The 26142-nt window shown below is 37.3% G+C and overlaps 1 protein-coding gene across 5 annotated transcripts in view; it reads left to right on the top strand.

Moving 5' to 3' along the window:
• The window catches only part of Erbb4 (erb-b2 receptor tyrosine kinase 4), a 1072248-nt gene extending 1046357 nt beyond the window's left edge, over positions 1 to 25891 (top strand). For 2 of the 5 annotated variants that reach the window (XM_063267662.1, XM_039084149.2), the window contains 3 exons: positions 14463 to 14510; positions 15629 to 15926; positions 17598 to 25891. In XM_063267662.1, the coding sequence (XP_063123732.1) occupies positions 14463 to 14510; positions 15629 to 15926; positions 17598 to 18043 (792 nt within the window). In that variant the 3' untranslated portion in view covers positions 18044 to 25891. The remainder of the gene's footprint in view (positions 1 to 14462; positions 14511 to 15628; positions 15927 to 17597) is intronic. The other 3 variants (XM_039084150.2, XM_039084151.2, NM_021687.2) reach the window with 2 other exon arrangements.
• The last annotated feature ends 251 nt before the right edge of the window (positions 25892 to 26142 follow it).

Below are 26142 nucleotides of genomic sequence, written 5' to 3'. Positions count from 1 at the left end.
AAACACTGGCACTTATCCAGAAATGACCCAGTAATTATAAATAGACATGAGCCTTCGTAATAGGATATTGCTTCCAAAGACTGTAGTGAATACTCAAGTGTGTAATGACTTGTGGTAGAGTAACTTAACATGAGACCCAAAATGGGAAGGGAATAGACTTATTTTGGAAAGCTGTGATCCAAAATCTTGCAGAATATTGACCCTGGCTCAGAAAAATCATAGAACAAACAGAGAGTAGGCAATGAAGATTCTGCATGTTGAAGGTGGCTGCCAAAAGATGTGTGTGGTGGCTAAGGCACAAATTCAGCAAACATTTTCATCATCAGGGAAGACACAATTTTAGGTATTCTAAAAACACTATTGAGTTTTTGAGTAGAGTCTAAATAAAAAATATGGACCTGGGGAGATAGCTCCGTGGTAAAGAATACTTGCTACTCTTTCTAAGAATATGATATGAGTTTATTTCCCAGCATCCTGATAGAGTGGCTCACAACAGACAGTAACTCTAGCTTTAGGGATCAGACATTTTTTCCTGGCTTCTACAGTCTACTGCACATATGCATAATGTGGCAAATGCACACAAGACATATGCACACACACACATAAAGAATACAAAGAAAAGAATACAAAATGTCCATTTTTTTCTGTTGTAAACATTATGAAATCATAAAGCAACAGGAACTGGAGTCGTGGTTATTACAGAGTCCTGGAAAGATTCTCTCATTGAAGAGCTGGAAGCTGAGGCTTTCCTGCTTAAGGGTAAAACCACTGTGGGTCAAAAGAATGTGAAAACAAGGGGGAAAGCTAGAGAGAATTAATATTCATCTGTTTTCAAATCACATGTTCCTGAGCACTTCCTTTGGGACTTCAGATATTTAGAAGCTCAAGATGGATAGTGTGGACCCTGGAAGTTTAATATAATAACAAAGGCCTTTTATTTATAACATTTCCTTCCTCCATTCTGGAGACAGCATGGTCCTGCACATTTTAAAATTTTATTTGTGGGCTGATAAACATTTTATGAATGCTCACCTGACTTATGGTCTGGATGATCTTCCTGCTTGCTTTTGCTCTTCTCTTGGTCAGAATTTCCAGGCAGGAGCATATGAAGGTGTTTCAGAGAAAATAATTTACAGGCTGGATTTGTGCCATGCTCTCTCAGACGAATCTTCTCCTCCTGCCTAATTGTCATCCAATATGATTATGGAGGACCCCAGACAGTAGGATATCCAGAACTGTGCCCGTTGCTAAGATTACTTCTAATTGTTTTCACTTGAACTTAGGTCACCATTAAATAGGCATTTTGTAGAAAACGCACAGAAATTATCAAAATTTCCTCTTCTATTTGTTGCTTTGGGCAAGGATGTAGACTTGTTCACCCCAATTGGAGATACTAGGTCTTTTTATTTATCGTTGCTGTTTAGATAAATAACTTTAGAAGAAACTGGACAGAAAAGGTACTTACATAACTTGTTAGTTAATCTATTTCAGGAACTTGTCTCAAATATAATCATGATGAGGTAGATACATTATTTAATTTTTTTCAATATTTTGGCAAGAAAGACAGCAATAATCTACTATGTGATTTTATTCATATGACTAAGCAATAATATTATCTTTTTTCCAAGATTTCTGCATCTGGCCATAAATCTTCCCTTAAGATATGATAAATAAAGCCAAGTATGGTAGGTAGAACATAACTATCATCCCAGAACGTAGAATACCAAGTTAAGAGAATCACAAGTTCAAGGCAAGTGTGGGTTATGGAGTAGTTTACAGACTAGCCTGGGCTACAGAGACTCCATCTGAAAAGACAAGAGCCATAGGAAAACTGAAATTATGGATAGTATTTGTGCAAACTATATGGTAAAGAAGAAAGTGCCCTGGGAAATATTCTAGGAGCTTACCTTATCTGGTAGGAACCTCTAGATTGTTCTTTTCTAGTCTCTAGTAGAAAGGATGGGGTAAAGGTCTATGTATGAAAAAAATTAATATCTTTTCTGTTTCTTCCAACTTCAATTTTTATCAGATTATATTAATGTCACAAATTCCAGTGCTGTTCTATGAATTGGCTACTTTTTAAGACTTAAACTTCTTAAAAAAATCTTAATTGAACTTTTAAATGTTTTAGATCTTAATTTTATTACAAAGTAACTCAGCAATTGTCTTTCAACCAGACACAAACATTCCCTACATGGTGTTCTCTCCTCTCTCTCTCTCTCTCTCTCTCTCTCTCTCTCTCTCTCTCTCTCTCTCTCTTTGTGTGTGTATGTGTGTATGCTTGTGTGTGTGTGTGTATCATCTATATCACTATCATCTTCCTTTCTCAAAGTGTCAATTCTCTGAAAAGACTGGCACTCACATGAAAGAAAAATTTGATCTAAACACTTAGGCAGTGCTACAGACTTCTCCTTGGACTGTTAATAATGCTTCAGTATGAATTCTGAGACATATCTCCTTAAGAATCTGTCTGCATGCTTTCGGCTACTCACTAGAAGTAATTCAAGAAAATCAAAGCCAACATATTCTCTACAGAAGTGGGAATTTCTAATATTTGGGTTCTACTGACTCTGGTCACTTCTCCATGGTCAAATGGCCAAAAAATTTAAGGAGCCTCACATGTATCTACTATAGCACCATAAAAACCAAAACATTTTTAGCTTTTCAGTGAGTATTGATGTTAAATGATGAATTACTCAGTGTGCACTCAACTTCAGTGTCTTATTGCTACTTCGTTTACATCAATAATTCCAATCATTTTGAAAGTTTCGAGTGATAGTTGCGATTGAGGTTTTTTTTGAAAAATAATCCCTACCACTCCTGAACTCCCTGCAGCTGAAGTCACCTGCACAAATCAGGCCCACTCACATGTAATCTGAGCTGAGAAAAGAAACAATGAGGCACCACCCCTACCAGAGAGACTATTAGATATTAATGGCTGCTGGATAGGAGGGTACCATTTTCCTCTATAGCACAGCTGCTGCTAAGTTACCTTTACAGCAGTACATTACCTCCCTTCATGTTTAGGTAACAAACTCTGAATTCAGTGGGCCACATACAAAATGAAAGGCCTTGAGCAAATGGGGGACACCAGTGAGAGAGGGAGAAGAAGGAGAGAGGGGAACGAGGGGATGAGTAGTAGCAAAATTCCTATATAGATATGTGAAAGCATCAAAACTGTACAGTGGAAAGTAGACTCAAACACAATACAAATGCTGTCCACCACCAAAAAGAACCACCCTAATAACGATGATGATGGTGATGATGATGATGGTGGTGATGATGATGATGGTGGTGGTGGTGGTGATGATGATGGGGGTGGTGGTGATGATGGTGATGATGGTGATGATGGTGATGATGATGATGATAATGATGATAGCAGCTGCCACTGTCCCATAATCTTGTACCAATATAAGTACTTTCACTCTCATCTACAAAAATGTATATCTGGTCTACAGCAACTAGTATGACTTTGTATGTGTGATACATAGGAAATCCAGCATTCAGCTCTATTTTCTCTTCTTTTGGGAAAAAAAAATCCACAGCGGTTTCACCCTTACACACTACCATTTAACTTGTTCAGACATATTGGAGATGCCCATGAATATAGAAATTCAACCAGATAGGAAATTATTAGTCCCATTGTGCACATCAGCACAGCAAGTTTGAGGGAAGGCTCTTGGCTGCTGGTGGATTTCCTTGGCAACAATGCTTTCCCTAGCTAAGCTCTCTTCTTCAGCAGCTAACCATGCCTCTTACTTGAAGGAAAGACTGCAATTTTATTGTCTTGCATCAAATATCCTATATACAAGTCAACTATGATAATACACACACACACATGCACACACACACACACACACACACACACACACACACACACATGAAATACTGAAAATGTAAAATATGTACCATAGTGTAGAAATGTTAGATGCCATGTGGAAATTACAAAGACAGGATTATTTTATATATACTCTTAGCCACTTTATCCTCTCTGTCTGCCCTGTTATTCTTAATTAAAAATGTATATTCTTCAGTAATAAAACCTGAGTTTTCTATGTCCCCAGCTCATTCGGAAATACACAGATGCCTTAAGAAGTTTTATTATCCGAGTGCTTGCCACATAGCAAGAATACTTTGGTTTTAGGCATGAGAGTGAAGGTTTTAAACAATGATTTTAGTAACAGTAAGTGAGATGAATGAGATTATCATGATTTGCCTTTGGGTTCAACTGGCCAATTTAGAACTAACTATAGTATATGTGGAATTTTCTGATTTCAAAGGTGTTTTAAATCACACTTGACTAAATAAATACAATCTGCATTAGTTATTTTCTATTCCTGTGACAAAACACCATAACCAAGGCACTGTATAAAAACAAGCATTTAATTAGGGGCTCATGGTTCCAGAGAGTTAGAGTCCATGATCATCATGGAGGGGAGCACGGCAACAGTAGACAGGCATAGTGCTGAGCAGTAGCTGCGAGCTTTTATCTGATCTACAAGCAGAAGGCAAAGAGAGCTAATTGAGAATGGTGTTGGCTTTAGAAATTTCAAAGCCTGGCCTCGCTGCTCCAACAAGGCCACGCCTAGTCCTTCCCAAACAGTTCTACTACCTGGGAACTAAGTATTCAAACATATGAGCCGAGGAGCTCAATTATCATTAAACCACTACAGTGTACTTAAGATTCTGATTCACCAGAATCATGCATGCATTTGAGTTTATGTTTCTTCCTTTCTAGCTACCTTTTCCTATGTTATTCACTGATGTCTAGTATATCTTTATCTGGCCATTCTCCTGATTCTGTGCTGAGTACCAGTGTTATAAATAAGACTTTAGAGCAATTCCTCTTCTAAATGCACTTAGAACTTATGTTCATCTCCTTTGCAGGTGCTATGCTAAAATATACTGGCAATAGCTACTTAAGAGAGAAAGGGTCTGCTTAACTAAGGGTCTCCCACTTATAGGTAATTATTGTGGGCTAATTAAGGTGGTTGGAAATTGAAAACATTGATCAAATCACATCTGTATTCAAAATCTCAGGGTAATGAATTAATACATGCGTGCTAGTACTTAGTTCGTTTTTTTTTTTTTTTTTTTCTACCAGGGCAATGCTACCATCCACAATGAGAAGGTATTCATCCTAAGACCAAACTCATTTAGACAATTCCTCATTGAGTTGCTTCCTGGGTGTCTCTCTCTCCTCTCCTCTCTTCTCCCTCTCCCTCTCCCTCTCCCTCTCCGTCCCTCCCTCTCTCCTACCTTCCCTCTCCCTCTCTCTTTTTTCAACTCAACAATTAAAGCCAACCATCACATTGCAAATAAAATAAAATAAAAACCATACTAATAAAAAGCTGGGATACCATTGATGTGTTATTCCCTCGAGATAAATAATGATTTCTTGGTAAATATTTGATGAATCAAAAATTAATGTAATCAGGATAAAGAGTTTCCCATGTGGTGATACAAAATCAAGGCAAAGTAGCCATCAGGAAATATAAAGGGAACAGAACCTGGAGAGAAAAGTGAGGGTAAGAGAAGCAATCTATGACCTGCTGATAGGCTACTTTATTTAGATGGAGGCTTATGTGAGGAACGTTGGAAAGGGGAAGTTGGGAAATGGACGAGGATTGCGATTACCAATGGCCTTCAGTGCCAATGCAATGGAACTTCATTTAACCTGAGGGCAAGGGGAGTGGCTGCAGTTTTGCAAACCCAGAAAGTAACTGATGTAAAAAGAATGCCTAAAACAAGATCAGCAAGAATGTTATTACAGTATTCTAGCCAACAAAAGATAACATAATTAAATTATCATAAACTCTAGGGTTCTCTAGTGAATTCTGTCTTACCCAGTTCCCCTGCTAGAAGTAATAATACATTTCCTTTACTCCCAAGTAATTATTACGATGGTAAGATATGTGGATCTTTAACCACAACAGAAAGATGAAGAAAGTGTCTAGTTTTAGAGTTTAGAAGATGTTTTAAGAAGAAAAACTTGGGTGCTCAAATCTGAGGAGTAAGGTAGAGAAGAAATCTAGGAAAACATTGAGATATCTGATTTGCACAAATGAATGAGTTATTATTAATATCAATCACTAAATGAAAAAACAAATAGATTTGATTTGTGAGGAAAGCATATGGTCATTTCCACTAGAGATTACAATTTTGGAAATCCTGTAGGATAACCCAATGGAGATGCAAGCCAGTAGCAGTCCATTATGTGGGAATCTGCGACCAATATTTCAGTGTTACCTGACAGTAGGTCCACCATGAATTATGAACACTAATTCAAGGAAGTCTTAGAATTATCTGAGAGAGAAAATAGATTTTTTTTGACAGAGAAGCTGAGTCCCTGAACAGATCAAATGAGAATCATTTAGGTTCGTTTCCTCCTTTCCAGCCACCTTTTCCTATGTTGTTAACTGATGTGTAGCTTGTCCTTATCTGGCCATTCTCCTGACTCTACAAGGCCCATATCAGTGGACCTGGAACTGGTGGACAATATGGTCGTATCTCATACAGAAGCAAAACAGAAACAAGTAGAAGCCTGTTAGAGAATAATGAGGATTTCATAAACCTAAAACTGAATAATCAGCCTTGGTGAGGAACCAGATACAGACCTCATCATCTTCGGAGTACCAGCCAGGCCCCTTCTGACTCAAACATGATCTCAGGATCAGGTAGCTGAATTGTCTGTTCCCTGAATCGAGTTATAAAAGTTGTTTTTCTACCCAGACTTGCGGAGATTTTCTTGTTGGTTAGTAGCCATCTGACTTTCAGGAAAGTAACTTGCTATCTCTGTAGGCCTGGCAGAAAATAGTGTGTGTGAATGTGTCACCGCTGGCATCCATGTCAGACTTAAATTATACTGTCTGGTTTATTTTAGGTCTGCTTTATTTTTGGTTTATTTCTTCTTATTATTGAAAGAGAAATGTTAACTGTTTTAGAACTTGAAAGGAAATTATTATATCCCTGATCCTGACTAATCCAGTTGATTTTGGAAGTAAGAAGTATTAGTCTATTTATTCCCCCTGAATTCCAGGAAATTCCAGAGCAGTCCATGAATAGACACAGGAATGCTTTGAATATTTTTCCATCTCACTTTTTATAAGCGGCAAAGTCAGATTTTGAGAGAGAGAGAGAGAGAGAGAGAGAGAGAGAGAGAGAGAGAGAGAGCACGAGCAAGCTGTTTGGACTTTTGTGAACAAGTAGGTCTTGGGGAAAGCATTTTTCTCTTGGGGTACTGCCTTCAATCCGATATTCATTTTGCTCAGATCTGTTGTAAATACCAGCCTGTTTCTATGAAATGTAAGTGGTGTTTGCTCTGGGCTAGTGGGACAGCCGTGTGCTGTTTGCTCTGTCAGGAGCTCTCCTGGAGTATCCGCTGTACCTTATTCAGATCAGCTCACAGGAAGCAGCTGTCCTAATTCCAGGTGGACTGAGAGAAACCTTTTCCCTCACAGTCACAGCTGTGCCACCTGGTAGCTTAAAGAGCAGTAGTCAGGTGAATGAACCATTGTTACAAATTCACTTTTTATCTGGCAAACACTTTGCAGAAGCCAGCAGAACTGGAGGTATTTCCAATCTGGTCAACATTGAAATGATGTGAACCCAGCAAGGAGGTCATTGTCTGGGCTGAGTGAAAATGCTTGTGAGCTGCCAACACATATCATTTAAAACACAGGATGAAATCTACATGCCAAAATAAGCTTTATGAAATTTGTAGTTCTAGTAATATTACTAATATTATATTAATATTAATAATATTACTTATCCTACTCTACTTATTAGATAATCTATGCCTTTCATATATTTTTACATTCTTCAGCATTTATTGATGCAAATACTGCATATATATATATATATATACTTTCTAATGTAGCTTACAAAAGAAGGATGAAAATTTCACAGTTTGTTATTTGCAAGCAAATAAGATAATATAAAAATTGTAAATAACATTATTAAGTAGGGCTCATATGTGGTTTAATGAATCATATTTTCCAATAAGTATATTTACATATGGAAATAAAGGAAAAGAACTGACCCAACATGAGGAATGTTATAAGAGTTAATGAGCATGGTTGAATGGGTTCAGTAAGCTTCTGCCACTGTATAAACTGATATCATCAGTAAAACTTCTCACCCGAACACATGTGTGCAGAAACGTAATAGGAGGAACTGATTTAAATAAGCCTTTACCAATAACACTAAGAAGAAATTATAACCATACCATATACTGGCATGATAAATTTTAAAATAATGATATCCAAACTCAGATTATTTGTAGGACATAATTTTTTCTTTCTTAGTTCAAAGCTATCCTACATACTGTTTATTTTTTAAACTAATTTATAATTGTAGAGATTACATAAAATGTCTATGTGTATTACATGAATTAAAACATTATTGAAGTTTAACTATATTAAGTGATCATAAAGATGTATATATGTATTGATTTTCAATAACTAATTTGTACAGCTAGAATATTCAAGTAGTATACCCCCTCTGTGGAAGGAAAGCTGTTTGTAAATAAAGTTTTAATCTAATAAATAATTTTAATTAGCATATTTATGGGACAACTTTTGGCTCTAGTATTTGCTATTGTAAGATTGTCCTATAAACTCATAATCTATTAAAAAGAAAGGCTGATGTTTATTCAAAAATTTATTCTTTATTAATATATCCAAGTATTCCAATATATTTTATGTTAGAACAAATTGTAGTGTGATTTTGCACATGTAGGGCAAATACTTTCACTTAGATCATGGGGGAAATGAGGCTTCCTTTTAGAAACTTTTTAAAAATGGATAACTGGAATAGTTTTCTAAAATTATTTAAGAAATGTCCATTTGAAACCATAAGTTATAAAATAATGTATAGCAAATGAGAATCAGAGAATCTTGTTTCCAGAACTATCACTAGTTGGTTTTATGACTTTGAAAATTAGTATCTTAAATCATCATCAAGTCTCAGGCTTTTGAGATGGCTCAACAGGTAAAAGAGTTTGCTGCTAATCCTAATGACCTGAGTGTTTGAGCCCCAGGACCCACAGAGTAGAATGAGAGAAAAAATTCTCTGCAAGTTATTCTCTTGCCTCCATGTGTGTACCATTTCTGTCACAATAAATAAATAAATAAATAAATAAATAAATAAATAAATAAAATTTAAACCAATTCTCCATTATTAAATGAAATGTTTAAGTTAATAATTATTTCAAAATTACACCTTTGCTAATCATCATCCAAATGTAGTGTTTTTTTTTCCTATATCCTATTATCATGTGCTGCACAGAGGATATGGTTGAGTGTGTAGATAATACACTGAAACACAATGAGAGGTGCTGACCATGATGGAGAAGTATTTATGAGACAAATGTTCAAGAGTCTTTGCTTCATGCTAGTCACACTGCAAGAGTTAACTCTCAATCCTGTGAGTTTAAGAGAAAATATTCACTTTCTCTTCCAACCATTGGAAGACTGAACGTGACTTTTTACGCCACCTGTCATACAGCCCATACTCCTTTCAGTCAGAAAAACTGGTCCAAGAGGTAGAGGGGTTTATTAAATGCTCCGTGATATAGTGAAGTGTATCCAAGAATGGGACCCCAAAGTTAGGAAGACATTTGTAGTCCTTTGTTTGGAATCTGTGTAACGTTTGTCTTCAAAAGAAGGGAGAAATTACATGATCTGACCAGAAGAAATAGCAAGAGGAGAATCCACCTGGCTCATCTAATAATAACTTTCTTGCAAGATCTAATGGATGGACCTCAGAAGAACAAAGACAAACTCCTCACAAGTCTGAACCTCTTAAAGTCCCCCATACGTAGGAATTAACCGCCACACTAAAAATCTAGCCTGCACAGTCTTAGTTGATGCAGTCAAGATGTAAAACACAACAGCAAACAGAATTAGAACTGACTCTAGGGCAAAGAGATAAATTCCAAACAATTACTAATCTTTAGAGAGGTGAGAAATATCTTATTGCTTACCTTGTACAAAGCTAGGAAATGTTGACTCCATTGTAATTTTTTCTTTATGCCCTTTCATTTTTGACTGTGTTAATAACACTCTCGAATTTCAGTATGTAATGGCTCTTAGATCAACGACTTAAAGCAAAAAGAAAATGGTGTGAAATTTTCAGTTTCACTGGACTGATTCATCTGGTGATGAAGATTTTAAAGTTAACTATCTTCTAGTGAAGAACTATTTGAAAACACTTGATGATAGGTGGTCAGTAGTAGATTTATCAATCATTGATAGGTGATATACCCATAGTAAATATATGGTGATAAATAATAAAATAGATAAATAGATGTATAGATAGGTAATAGATCATATAGAATATATATGTATACATAAAAGCACAGACAAGTAGAATGATTAAAGTTAGTAATTGAAATATTACTAGGCCTCTCCCACATGGGTACATTTTAGAAGGTTTTCCCCAAGTACATAAACTTGTAAGGAAGGAAGACAGAATTATACAGCTGTATATTAGAAATTGCACACAATGCAAAAACACTTTGTCTGAGTTGATATCTGACCTGTGACAAAGTGAAAATGCCCAGCAGACTGTTAAGCATACATGCCCTGGGGGATAAAAGGTTGAAAATCCATAATAGTTACTGTGTGGAAGTGTCTAGGCAATACATTAGTGCTGATGGATTAGCGATGTCTTACAGACACATTCCCTTTCAGACGACAGGATCTATACTCTTGGCTCTTGAAATTGCTATAGTTTGTAATACTTGCTGTCAAAAATTATAATTCTTTGAAGATACTCATTAAGCACGTTTAATTGAGATAGGTGTTAAGCATTTAAAGATGTGTAATTTATGTTTTCTTAGAACACACATTGGTATGATAATCTTTTAAACTACCAATAGCGGATTAATGGATTATCTATTTAAAATTTCTTGGGATCAATATTAAATGATACAAGCATCGATACTGTGCGTGTAATCAGATAAAGGTTCAAATATGTATCGTGCAACTGTAAGGTTATTTTTGAGGAGTTGAAAGTGCATCAAACACTACATTTGCTGCACTTGCTAAGACTTGCCTTCTCTATAACCTATGGTATTTGGGTTCAAGTCAATCATACAATGTCCCAGGGATAGGGCCATGACGTTAAACTTCCTCTATCCATCACCCTCACTAATCGCCCCACCATGAACACACTCCACATCACCCACCAGCCTAACCCCTCTCTTTCTATCTCTGTCCTGCTGACAGTAAATCCTCTCACCAGCTAATTGAATGAGTGCACCTGGTGCTGCCTCCCAAGGATCCACAAAGCCAGACTTTGATGGACAGCAGAAAGTGGCAGGACGTGAAAACAAAGCCTTTTTAACTGAGAGCCAGGGCTTTGTTCTGCTCAAGACTCTAAGGTCACACCAGCTCATTCTGGCTGTGTTGGGGATCTTAATTTTCACTCATCCAATTTACTTGCAGCTGTCATTCTTTCCAATATTAAAAGTTCAGCGCCTCGAATGCTGAGAATTTAAGAAAGAGGGGGAATGGGATGCGCCTGTTGCAAACTGAAAACAGCAAAAGCAAGTGAAATCTGGCTTGGCTCTGAAGTACAAAAAGTTATTTTCAAAGCCCATAAATTATGACATAGTGATTAACATGTAATTTAAATATATTTAAACAACAATTATATCACATTTCCAGCCCAGCTAATTGGCCTCGCAGATGTTCCCTGGGAGCTGCATGGCCCTTCCATGGGGAAATGAATGAGGTGCTTTTTATCATGGAAACCAGATAAAAAAGCAAACAGAAAGAAAAATGGAAACAGAAACATAAAAAGCAGCCAGTAACCCTAAAAACAATGAACATGAACGTTAAGGGTTTTGTGTAGAATTTGTTTCCGTTTTAATGCTGAAAACCGGGAAGGGGAAAAAAAAAGCATGAAGACATTCTGTTACTGCGATTCTGTCACTGGGAAGCTGTTTGGCAGTGTGTCCAGAGAGGGAGCTGGCAGGTTGCTGATGGCGAGACTTGTCAAAGCAGGGACAGGAAGATGCATTCGATGAGACAGAGGATGAGACAGAACCTCACTTCTCTCAGAGCAAGCTAACTGCAAAAGTCCAGTTATTTGCAGTACACCACCTTGGAAAGTAAAGGCATTCTATTCCAGAAAATGAAGACAGGTAACGGGCTGTCTCCTGACTAAGAATGGTTTGTGACTTAGTCCTTTGATCATTCATCTTTCAAGTTCAAAAAAAAAAATACAAAATGCACAGTCAACTCTAGCTTTAGCTGTGATTCAAATCGAGCATTACCCACAGAACAGGCATTTGTGGCAAGTAAGAGGTCGAAGGAAGACAGGCAATTACTAATATTTTGGAACACTCTGCCTTCTCATGTGAATTCATGCCAGCAGCATGATTCCTTAGTGTTCATTTGTTTTTAATTGTATAATCTCAGACAATATCCAATAGGTCTGTATAAATCCCAAATGAACAGTGTGTCCACATCTTTTCTAGTGGGCCATATAGTATTTCTAACATCTGTAACAGTGACCAGTCATTGTTATCATGAATATTTAATAAACATTAGTCAAATACTAGTTAATCGGCGATTGATGATAATAAGTCTGGGGTTTGAAATGTTATAATGCTAATTCAGACAGTTCTTGCACTTTATTTCATGCCACTCCTCAATTTTACAAATCACTGAACTGTATAAAATATTCCTTTCTCAAATATTATGGACGAATAGAATTGATTTTCTGTCTTTATAAAGGACAGCAGGTACGGGAAGCCATATTTATGATGGTTAGAGAACAGATAAGCATTAAAAATGTATCTTCGATGGACACCATTGACATGAGATTGCTTGTCTTCAGGATCCTTATTAGCTAACATATACTTATATGTTATATATGGTCTACATTTATATAATAGAACAGAACATAATTTGTCATTCTGAAGAACAAAGTAGTGACCAAGGATAAAGCTGGGATATATTTTACAACTGAATATGTGTGATTCGACCTGGAGCCTAAAATTTCTAACAGGACAAAAGAATACATGTATAGTATAGTGGCAATTCCCGTGCACCAAATGTTAAATATATCTATAAAGATAACCCGAATGCCCATGCATTACTGAATGTGTGGTGTATATGCATCATCAGATACATAGATGGACCTAGTGCTCTTATCCTAAGTGAAACAAGGCAAGCACACATACAGCCTCACTCAGCTCTGTGTGTGACTGGAGAAGTAACCATAGGGTGAGATGTATTGTAAATTCATTAGAAAACTTGTTCTTTGATCGTTCACACAAGCAGCACTGGATAAGTGAAACTGTATGATTCAATTGCTATCAATTTACATTAAATAATTATTATTCATAGAAACAATCTCCTAAGATTGCTTTATGACTCTCTTAAGTTGTCAGAACACTGACGTGAGAGGATATTTAGCAAGGATATTTCATATAAATGGCATAGGTGGCTTGAAGGCATTTTAGTCATCTCTGTTGGGTTCGGATCAGATGTAGAGAGCTGGATCATAATGGCAGCATTATTCATTAGGCTCTCTACCAGCAAAGCAGAGAAGTTCTCCCAGAGAAGGCAGTTAGTATGTTTAAAAGTGAGTGAATACATGAGTATATTTCCATATTACGGAGCAGACATCCCCTCTTTCTCTTTCTAAGAAACATTGTCCTTAAGAGCCACTTGTATTTTGCCTCCACTTTTATATAGCCTGAAGGATAGAATATTAAGCTATAAAAATATAGATTTTAAAGCCAAAACTTTGTTATAAGTCTGCCTACCTAGAAGAAATAGAATGTGTATTTCCAGTAAAGATTTTTTTTTTTAATTTTCTTCCGTATCTTACTTTATAAAAATTAAGATAGAAGATAAAATACTATGTGGTTTGTTTCTAAGGAGAGACTGAGTGGCCTTTATTGAAATGGTGAAAATAAATGTAGCTTGATAAAAATATTTTCAGACAAATTGGAATCCACCTGCTATCGCCTTCGAATCTCTCCCTCCCCCCCCCCTTTTTTTTTTGTTTCTTCTAAGGAAACAAACTGGCATCTTGTGATGATCTAAATAGCAGGGAGCTGTTTTGGTCTTTTGATATGCAAAAACCAAACATCCTTTATTTTAAAATATAGTTTCATTATTCCTAGCTCCCCACCCCCAGTCTTCTAGTGTTAGTCTGAAAAAAGTGATGATTCCCATGTCAGCCTTATTTTTTTAAATCATTAAAAATTTTACTTTCTCAATCTGACTTTCTTTGTCTTGGGGTAGAATTGGTGTTTAAATTTGCTTGCTTATAGTGGAAATGAACACACTTTGACTATTTAGGAAAAAAACCACTGTTGTGCACTTTCCTTTTTGGCTCATGCAAATCGTATCTTTTCTTTTCTCTTTTCTTTTTTTTTTAAACTTTTCATCCATGTTGCCTCTTATTATATCCATCATTCCATTTTTCTTTCCTATTAGAGTGAAATTGGACACAGCCCTCCTCCTGCCTACACCCCCATGTCGGGAGTAAGTATTTCGCATTTGGCCATCATCTTTTAGGAGTTTTGGTCTTCTCTCTTAACATCATTTCTTCTTTTGTCTTCCCATAATTTCCTCATTTCTGCCTTTGCCAACAGTGAGTCAAGAACTGGCTGTAGGTCCTGTAGCTGCCTGTGTAGAATGTATCTCAGGTGATAACTGGAGCTAAGATGTCATACATCAACAGGCACTTTCAATAATTAGTGAAAAAATTCATCCAACTGGGCGAAGATGTTATCTTCAGTCTCATGACTGCAGGTCATGTGCTGCAAGGTCTGAGTCTCCGTGACTGTCTTTTTGGTAGGGACTGGACACTCAAAGTCATAGTAGCCACAGACCAGAGGGTAGCATTGGCATTAATAATGTTTAACTATACTTCTGCAATTAGGGCCATTTGTTTTAACATTTTATAGCAAAATTATAACAAACTCAGGCAACTGTAGAAAAGGAACATAAAATCTTTTTTATTAGATCACGCTCTAGTTACTTGGTGATTTTAAAAATTAAACGTTCAAACTATTTCTCCATGATTTTTACCTATTAAGAAAACGAAGTCAGGACACAAAGAGCTAGAGATTGGAATTTCAGCACTGGAAAGATACAGGCAGGAGATTCCCTAGGGCCTGCTGACCAACCTGTCTGGGGAAATAGATGGGCTCCAAGTACAGTGAGAAATTCTGCCTCAAGAATTAAGGTAGAGGCTACATAGCAGCCTGGGGGTTGTGGCCCCTTGGGGAGCACATATCAGGTAGCAAAATTACAGCTAAGAAGTAGCGAGAAAATAATTTTATGCTTAGGGGTCATCACAACATGAGAAAAGGTATTAAGGTTGAGAACCACTGCTATCAAGGAAGACACCCAGCATTGACCTCTAACTTCCATATGCATATATAACTTCACTCACACATGCACAGCAAAGAAAAATAGAATTTCACGTATTTCTAGTATTTACCTCAACTTCATTAGCCCGCAGGGAAACAAAAATTAATTGATTACTAAATTTGCAAGACAATGTGTTCGGTATCCATATGGCTAATAACATTCAGGTTTCTTCTACAATTTCCCTACCAGCTGATTCTCCCAATGCGTTTCTAATCTTTTAACAGAATCAGTTTGTGTACCAGGATGGGGGTTTCGCTACACAACAAGGAATGCCCATGCCCTACCGAGCCACAACCAGCACCATACCAGAGGCTCCAGTCGCCCAGGGTGCAACGGCTGAGATGTTTGATGACTCCTGCTGTAATGGTACCCTGCGAAAGCCAGTGGTACCCCACGTCCAAGAGGACAGTAGCACTCAGAGGTATAGTGCCGACCCCACAGTGTTCGCCCCAGAACGGAACCCTCGAGCAGAACTGGATGAAGAAGGCTACATGACTCCCATGCATGACAAGCCAAAACAAGGTACACGCTGATCGCTCTCAAGTGACTGTGCTCGGTGATCACTGCCATCAAACATGCGGGGTGGAGAAACAAGCTTCCAGCCTGCAGGAATGGTGACATTTGAGATCTATAATCCAAAAGGCCCAGGCCACTGCCACTTCAGAATCAGTGGTCTCTGTGTGCCTAAGTATTTCTTTCAATAATGCTAATCCCAGGCTTGACCTGAACAAGAAATTGGATTTTTAACAAAATCCTGAAGTGATGTATTAGACAAGGAAGCCTGAGATATGGCAACCTAACGCCATCTTTAATGTAGTAGTTGAATGAGTTATAATATTCTAGGACTTCAGAACCATTGCTCTGTTGAAGTTGGCATGGAGGTTGGAAAGACAGGTGTTACTGGCAAAGGGCCAAAATTTTTTATGCCAATGATAAACGAGCTGATTTATTTAAACCATGCAATTTCACTCCCCTAGCTTAGGGTTGGGGTGTGAATGTTGTAGACTGCTTTCTTAGCACGCAAGAGAACTCAGATTTAGATCCCAGTATTTTACAAATATCTATAAGAACTAAGTTTACCATAGGAAATTGTGATTTGTGTGTGTGTGTGTGTGATACTTTGAAAATAATATTTGATTCTGTATGCACTTACCCATACCACAATCTTGAAGATTGTTTGTTAGTTTGTGAGTTAATAAACACAGAAAAGTTAAACACCCAGGTTAAATAACATTTCAGTTTTAAAATCAAACCCAAAAATTCTCTTTCCTTCTAATATATCCATACAACAAGCGGAGAAGAGAAATAATGGTTATTAAATGTAGGAATCGGGATGATATCCATCAGTGTCATTAGAAGCCATATATGGTGCATTTAGAAGAGAACTGTGTGAAACCCTATGAAATCATCATTATATGACTTTGTTCACTGTTTATAAAACAGAAGCGACTGATCCCTAAATGACCTAACATCGTATAATGAGGGTTTTGATGACTATATCGCAGAATAGATGGTAGACAGATACATATAGATAGACAGATAGATGATAGCTTAGATAAATGATAGATGGATAATAAACAGAAATGAAAATTTCTGTCTAGAGGGTATTTTGGGGAAATTTTTAGTTTGTTTTTATATGTATACGTGCTTATATCTGTGCATTGGTGTGTGTGTCTCTTTGTGTTCATAACTGTGTTTATGTCACATGTGTGCTGTTATTCTTGGAGGCCAGAAGAGAGCATCAGATCCCCTGGAGCTAGAGTTACAGGTTGTCATCAGTGGTCTTGTATTGATGCTGGGAACCAAACTCGGGCCGGCTGTAAAGTCCGCAAGCCTTTAACCACTTTCTCCACTAGCAGAACAAGTATACCATCCTAACAGCCCCAATAAAAGGAAGCACTTAGGTGCATTTAGAAGAGAAGAATATTTTAAAATACAGGGATTCTGCCCTTAACTTTTCTGTCACTATTTTGTTTCATTTGAGCCTACTCTCTTTCCACATTCCGATAAAATCTTCAGGTTTTTGTTTTGTTTTGCTTGTTTGTTTTGCTTTGTTTCATTTTGTCTGAGAATTTATGAAAACAAATTCATAGCTCCCTTGTTCTAAAGAAACTGACCATTGCTGTTAACTTTAACCTGATTATGGTTTTCCAGAAGTAGATGTCTGAACGTAGTATCTTTGTATTATTTCAGAATATCTGAATCCTGTGGAAGAGAACCCTTTTGTGTCCCGGAGGAAGAATGGAGACCTTCAAGCTTTAGATAATCCAGAGTATCACAGCGCTTCCAGCGGTCCCCCCAAGGCAGAGGATGAGTACGTGAATGAGCCCCTTTATCTCAACACCTTCACCAACGCCTTGGGAAATGCAGAGTACATGAAAAACAGCTTACTGTCTGTGCCAGAGAAAGCCAAGAAAGCATTTGACAACCCCGACTACTGGAACCACAGCCTGCCACCCCGGAGCACTCTTCAGCACCCAGACTACCTGCAGGAATACAGCACAAAATATTTTTATAAACAGAATGGACGGATCCGCCCTATTGTGGCAGAGAATCCTGAGTACCTCTCAGAGTTCTCGCTGAAGCCAGGCACTATGCTGCCCCCTCCGCCCTACAGACACCGGAATACTGTGGTGTGAGCTCAGCTAGAGTGTTAGGTGGAGAAACACACACCCGCTCCATTTCCCTTCTCCCTCCTCTTTCTCTGGCAGTCTTCCTTCTTCTCCCAAGGCCAGTAGTTTTGACACTTCCGAGTGGAAGCCGTAGAGACGCAATGATAGTTCCGTGCTTACCTAACTTGAATATTAGAAGGAAAGACTGAAAGAGAAAGACAGAGGGGCACACACTGTTTCTTCATTTCTTCATATGGGTTGGTTAACAGAGTGTCTGTCAGAGCTAGAGAAGGTCTAGGAAGTGTAAGGCAATACCAATACCGCCTGCTGTCAAAGAGCCCCATCTTTGTTCTCTTTGCACTCTGCACTCTCTCCCTCCTTCTCTCCCTGTCCCCATCTCCCTTTAATCTATCAATGCTGGTGATGATCGGAAGCCCAGACTCTGTTCTAATCTGTAGCCATAGTCTTGTGCATATTCAAGCATCCCTGAAATCATTCTAAGGCTTCCATTAGAACAAAAAGATAAGCAGTTGGACACCATTTGATAGTAACTGAGATTGAGAAGCCAATTTCTTTCTCCAATAGTTTCTTTCTTGGCAAGTAAGAATGGCCAATCCAGCTTTTGTGAATTTTAAATCTCCATTATAGTTATAACTGGCAATTATGCTTGGAAGGCATCTCTGTGTACTTCTTTTCAATTTTGGTTTGCTTTGGCCTATTCCTTTATATCAGTTGCTCCCCTTTTGGCTGCAGTTTCTAATTGTAAAGAGGTTTACATAAAGGCCTCTTGACAGACTTCAAACAAAAACATATGATACGATGTAGAGATTGTTATTTTAAATCATTCAGTCCTTAAAACTAGAAGAGAAAGCCAAGATAGTAGTAAAAAATAGTATCAAAACTAGATCTCATGTTTCACACTACTGAGTTTCGTCTTCCCTTTCGTTTTCATTCTTTACCATTTTATTCTTCCCCCAGAAGGCTTGACAAGGCAGTGGGAATCTTAGGAGTAGAAGGGATGCTAAGAAACAGGTCTGTGTGGTTCACAAAACTACTGAAACTTTCAGGGTGGTCCCGTGGGGGATCCATGCAGTGGGAGAAACACTGGATTGGGTACGTCTACATGGAAGGTACTCAGAAATGTAGTTTGCACTTAAGCTATAATTTTATTTGTTCTTTTTCTGAACACCACTTTGGATTTTTGAATGAAGCAATATGGAAGCAACCAGCAGATTAACTAATTTAAGTACTTCATTTTAAAAAAAAAAAAGGATGTAAGATAAAGACAGACTGTGGAAATACCAAACCAAGCCAATTAGGACTTTGGAACAGTACCCAGGGATTGTGGTGAGAGGGTCAGCACATTACCTTCATATGATGTGACATTTGCTGTGTAAGGAAGTATGTTAAGTTTATACTCTCTGTGTGAACGGATGCAAGTTAAGGACTGGCGTGAATTCCATAGAGATTCTGGAATGACATTCTGTTTATATTGACTAGGTGACTTAACTCTTCACACCTAAGTTGCTATAATTAAAAGCAAACCATCAACATTTGAAGCCTATGAATAGGTCCATGCTTGAGTTAAAAGTTGTAAATAAACATGAAAACCCTTCTCACGCAATTATTTTATTATCCAGTATATTAATCTTTTAATAATTTATGTAATGACTCTTTCTTCATATACTACCATACTATGTCCAGGTTGTAGATCCCTCTGATAGGTTTAATTTTGAAAAAGCACCTATAGTGTTAAGGTTAGTGATGGGGACAGTGACAAATGAATCTTTAGGAAATAAGGAAACAATACATCTCTCTTTTCTACAAAATTCTCCTCCAAGTCTTTTAGGTTTTTAAACATTTCTTTCTACTGTTAAAGTTTTGAGAGAACATTAGATTCACTAGCAAAAAAATAATCAATTAGATTAAAAATCTTCTCAGTAAAATAGAGAGTACTTAAGGGAGAAAATTCTCAAGGGAGTTTACGTTTCTACCTATTTTGAAAAAGTAAACCCGTGCATCCAAATCTAGAATCATTCAACTGATATTAAAAGTCTACTGAAAGTATGTGGGGGATAAGTGAAACCATCCCTGACTTCAAATTTTAACAATCTAGATTTATTTGCTGTGACATTCTTATTTCTCTATGAGTCCAAGGAATCAGATTGTATTAGCTATTTTGTGAATGGATACATGGAACATTTTGTAAAAGTTTTCAGAAGTCATTGGGATATATTTTAAACATCCTTCAAGCTACTGAAGATGACAAATATAATCGCCTCTGTGTTCTTTCTCAGACACAAACCGGACCACATGAGCATTACATCACTGGCAAACTGATATATCTGGAGTGTTGCCATAAAATCAGGGCAAACTCCTGGGAAGTGTTGGGTTTGTTCTCTTCTTCAGGGAAGAGATGGCAAGCGAACTGAAAGTGAGAGTTGGAAAGAGCAGAGGGGTCTGTGAGATCCTGTCTAGAGGAATTTAGCCATGAATTTACCAGATGCAGAATGATCCGGGGGGCCACAGCCTGAAAACCCAAAGTTCACCCCAATTCAGAGGCATCCACTAAGACAAGGGACCTTATATAAGTACCTATTTCCCTTAAAGTAAGCCTCTGTTAGTAAATAAATCTATACCTAACCATTACTGTCAGCACCTTGAAATGCTACAAGGACTTTTTCTTATCACTTAAAATATCCCCGTGGCTTCTAGTGGGATAAAGAAAGCAATTATTTCATTAGTAAATGAAAGGAGATAATCTCCTAGCTGTTAATTCAATGTAAATGTAGTCAATGAGGGTTGCCCTTTTCTTCCCTATAAGCACAGGATTTGCAGTTCCACTCATCTTCCCCTAGATGCAGGTTTGAGGGAGAATGACCCCAAGTGCCATTTTTATCATTCCTTTGTATGACTTTTTAATATATACTTGATTTCAGTTTTTCTGGTATTTCTTGTTTATTTAGATTTGACTACCTAGGCCCTGAATTCTAGGGGACATTATTCAAGTATGTATTAATGGGACAACAAGTAGGAATCATGGAGGATGTACACTCATTTGCTTAAGAGAACAACATGTTTAACCCCGTAAAATGAAACTGTAAAACACCAATACTAAGCTTGTAGATTATGGAATAGCAGGTCCCAAGACTGGGCAGCACCAATCAAAATATGCAGGATCTATTTGTAAAGCAGTAAAATTAATGTTAAATTTGAGCTTCTTATCTTTTTTAAATCATCAAATTGTAACGATCAAGCTTATCTTGGGAAATCCTACTTTCAGGGAGGAAAATTTTTTTAGCCACTTAAAGAAGCCAGTCTTGAGCAGAGAAAAGTTGGGGGAAGTTCAGAGCTACCAAAGTGCTGCTATTCAAGCAAAGTTGATAACAAAGCTATGCCCAGCTGAACTAACTACATTCGCAGCACAGATTAGGTATGGATCACTCTCTCTAGAAGCATTCTTGAAGAGATGTGGAAACAATGCAAATTGCAAACTATTAAAAAAAAAGAAAGATGGAAGACTTACTAAAACAAACAAACAAACAAAAAAAACCAAAAAATGGAAGACTCACTAAGTATGAACCTGCTTTTCATAGGTCACGAAGAATGTCTGATAGGCCCTATCTTGAAAAAGAAATGGGGGACTTCTAAGTGAGACACTGTCATGTCCTATACCTTTGGAGAATGACACATATTGTCAATGGTGGAGAAAAAAGGAGGGATATGAGGCTTCATGAATAGATGAAGTTAGTGGAATAAGTGGTGGAGTTCCTGAAGGGTCAAAACTAGAAAGAGTAAACAAACGTGTTTATGCCTGTGCCTGACACAGAAAGTTGTAAATACAAGATTCTCTTGAACGGGTTTAACCTTTATTTAAAAACTGGAATTTGTTGTCCACCTGTAAGTGTTGATTATTTAACTAGTACACGTAGCTCATAAGGTAATAAAAATGGTGACCATGCAAGCATGTGTACAATTGGACACAATCATGACAATGCTCTAAGACATAGAATTCACTAGGCTAGCAGATGTTAAATGCTTTCAATAGTAATGACCAAATTAAATTAGAAAAACTAGCAAGGAGCATAAAATAACAATAAAATTCAGACTTTGAAAACGTAGGATGGATTTTGCGTAGTAAATAAGTTTCCCATTTAAATGGTTATTTGTTGGAGTTAGCAGATAGCAGGAATAGTGATGTTTCACGTGTAAAGACTGGCTTTATAGTGCTACAGTCGATTTTTCTCATGTCCTCTTAGCCCTTCGTTTCATTTTAATTCATTAAGTATAAAGTGATGCTGTATTTGGGGACTCTGGTTTGCAGATATCACTTTGAAGGGTTTAACAGGCAAATAAACCACAGGAGAATTTAAGAGACCTTTATAATGAATAATGGAAATTTTCAAAAAGGGTCTATTGCCTTTCGCAGTTGCGGAAAAAAAATGTGTGCTTACCCCAGTGGTTTAGAAAGCAAGCAAAATATTTAATTTGTGAAGTGTCCTTTCTTTTCCTACCATCTTGCAGATATAACCAATATGGAACCCATTTTCACTTTTATTGTTACTATTTTTTTGATAAATAGATGCCTAACCAAGAATTTTAAGCTATTCTATTGGTGTTCTTTTGGACTCTAGTTTTTTTTAACTGTTTATTTGTTATGGAGCAAATAGGAAATCCAAGAGCAGAGCTATGAGCAGTTAAAAAGCCAGACAAACCAATTTCTACTGCATGTATCATGGGCACAGAATCCGGTTGTGCCTCTCTGTATCTGAGGGACAGTCTTATACTGGTGTAGACACGCAATGGCAGGCTGTCATCCCCTGCTGACCATTGGTTCATGACCAAATGATATATGAATATAAGTGTGAATCCGACATAATTTTAAAAGATCTTTGACAGTTCAGACCTTCTCCATGATGACTCTAAGATGAGGCCAGCATTTACATTTTCTGGTTGGACACCTTTTTCTAAGCCCAGAGTTGCCTTTGAAGGTGTTCTCTCTCCTGTTATAAACATGAAGATTTGAACATTGTATCAGGCCAGGTGCCCTTGTGTTTGTGTATATAAATCCATCCAACACAAGACACTGCTTTGCTTCTCCACTAAATGAAACTTGATAAAATGTTAAGACTTTCCGACTCTCTCTGTTCAAGTCCCACTCACTTAATCAGGAGACAAAAGTGTGTGGTGTGTCTCACCTCACTCCTGGCCGAGAGATGGTTTAGGCACAGAAAAATGCTTCTAGTGCCACAGGCTGTAAAGACTATATAAGCCCCAATGTTAAGGGAAGATATCCATGCCTCCCCTGGAAAGAAATCCCTTGAAAGCCAACTTTGCAAGTAAGTGATCACCTTGTCATAAATAGGACATTGTGTTTCCCTCGGAACGTTTAGAGGAAAATAGCATCTTTACTTTCCCACCCCCAACTCTCACAATGCCTTTGCCATGTTTTTTTCTATCACAAGTTCAAAGTGGCTTTCCTGGGGTACCACTTTCTTAAGCCATAGTGGATCTCTGAAGAACCACATCCTCTTCTGAAACACTGACCCAGCCTTTGCCTCCAAATGCCTGATGGTTTTTTTTCCATTAAAATATCTAACCACTCTAGAAGGTGTTTAAATTGCTTCTCAAACAAAAGACAGCACAAAAGATATATATATTGTTTAGGGTGTTAAGATTGTTTTTTCGTGACAATTGATTCTATCACTGTGGGCTTCTCTATAGGATTTTAAGATTAGTTAGCTCTGTAATGAATCTTAAGACTCTCATTGTATGTACATACACTTCTAGATCTTACATTAATCTTTCCATGAAAACTATATATGTGTATATATAGTTTTTATGTATGTATATAAAACTAAGTTATTGCCGCCAACTAACTTATTTCCTTTGATCACCTTATTTTATTTCTGATATAAATATTTTACAGCTGCTAGAGTTTTGGGGTTTTTTTTTCCAAATGAAGAGTTTTATTATCACGAAGGTAAAGGCAATTCACCTGTGCGAACCTCCTGTGACTCTTGTTGGAACATCCATCTATCTAACAAATTTATAATAAGCACCGTTTCACTGTAATGAAAGTCTGTGTTGACTGACAGAACTCTATCTACTCTTTCTCTACTTTAGGAGGAATTTTTCCTTTTAATACTTTAGTGTGTCTTCCCCTTGTCACTAAAAGTGTTTATATTTGTATAGATAAACAAGTACAAGAAAACGAGCTTTTGCATCTGTAGGCAATAGTCGAATTTGTCCAAACCACTTTGTCTTTACTGCTACTTTTATCCCTGATATGTTGATGTTTTCCCCGGGCCTGTTACCTTTTTGAAGAAAAGCAAACCACACTCCCTCTCTATTGACAGAAATCCGATGTTCAAGTATCATTTCCAGTGTTTTTCGGTTAATGGAGGGGTTGCGTCATTTTCCTTAATGTAAGAGTCATCTCCCTGTATAGTTCTTGATCTCTCAGGGGCTGGGAGTGGGGAGTGAGGGAACAGCTACCATAGAACTCTAAGAACCAAGAACCCTTATGGAATTACTCCGGAATCAGCTATGAAAGTTATTTTCTAACTGTAGATATATGTAAGCCGTTCTTTTTAAGTAAGGTACTTTGAAATATGTAGCATAAACTGGTACTGCTGTTAAATGGGTCGACTATTAAACTGAGCAGCTGTGCAAGGGGCAGTTAACTTTGAATGCACACCTTCCTGGCTAGCTTGTATCCATCTCATCACCTGAGCACCATGGCCTTCATTGCTGCACACCAAGAGTGTTTCTCCACATGCTCTGGCTGCTTGATCATCTCTCTCTCAGTATCATTAGAACAAGATCAAATGTAAATGGTATTAATGCGCAAGATAATTCATGGCACACGCTAAACTAGGTCACATTAAATTTTTCAAAACTTCATCTCGTGCACGCACCACAGTAGTTAACTAAGATCAGTTTGGGTGACAAAGGGAGGCAATTTGCAGAAGAGGCAGAGTTATGTCTGTTCCCTAATTTTCTTGACATGTAAACAGAAAACCAGCTCTCTTTCCTCTGAAGAATCATCAAAGGACAGGGCTGTTAAAAAAAAAAAAAAACACAACTTGCTGGTAAGCCATCAGTGTTTCATTTAAATCCCAGCATTCAAAGTTAGCTGCCTTTTTTGAAACAAACAAACAAAAACTACTACTGTATGTTTGAAAATGTGAATAGTATTTTTATAGCTTGTTAAAGACATGGCTAGCTGCATTTGTAAATAGGGATAATGTTGCTTTGATTTTCTTTGATGAGCATCTTTATTTGGAACATAATTGTCTTTAGGGTTGATTTGTATATAAGTAATTGGCTTGTGATTGTTTCTCTTTTGGTTAGAAGTTATCGTTTTGACATTACCTGTGATTCTGTGTTCAGCACTATTGTGATGTGTCCAACCTCTGCACTCGCTTACACAATAGGATATGCCAATTGTGTGTGGTGAAATGTTATTTTCATTTTTTTCTATTTTATCTATGAAGGATTATGCACTTAACACATACTAACTTTTTTAATGTTAGGTCTATTTTTAGTATAATTTCCCGATTCTTCTCCAACCCTTCAGCTTCTTTTCCCTCCTTTCCCTATTTTCTGTTGTTATAGAGGATGAGGGAGAAAATGTATTTTAAATGGATGTAATTAGGCTTTTTGAGGTAGTTCTCAAGGATCCTCTTTTGACTCTTGGGAAAGAATTGTGCGTGCACAAGGCAAATATAGAATGCGAGCTGCTTTGCCTCATTCCGTACTGATCATCCCAAATGAACAATTTGAAAACTGTTCTGCCTTTTTGTTACATGAATCTGTCAGAAATATATTTTTAATTTAATATAAACGAAATTCAATAAAATATGAAACAAATGCTCTTTCTGTGCTAGAACTTTTTTAATAAGGAAAAAAAATCAGTCGGGGAACAGAAAGGTTTGTTCTGCATTTAATAATCAGAAGATGTGAAAATTGCTTTATTTTTATTCATGCTTAGGAACCTCATTGATGATTCCTTAGAAGCCTGCAGTTGGCTGGACTGTGATCTACTCCATATGCTCTCACCATTCAGGCATATGCCTATTGACTCGTCTGCACAGACTGTGCTTAATGAACTGAGGTTGGTT

This window comes from Rattus norvegicus, chromosome 9, assembly GCF_036323735.1.
Source record: "Rattus norvegicus strain BN/NHsdMcwi chromosome 9, GRCr8, whole genome shotgun sequence".
In the NCBI taxonomy this organism is placed as follows: Eukaryota; Metazoa; Chordata; class Mammalia; order Rodentia; family Muridae; genus Rattus; species Rattus norvegicus.
The sequence above is the reverse complement of the archived record's forward strand: the minus strand, read 5'-3'. Positions and strand labels throughout refer to the sequence as shown.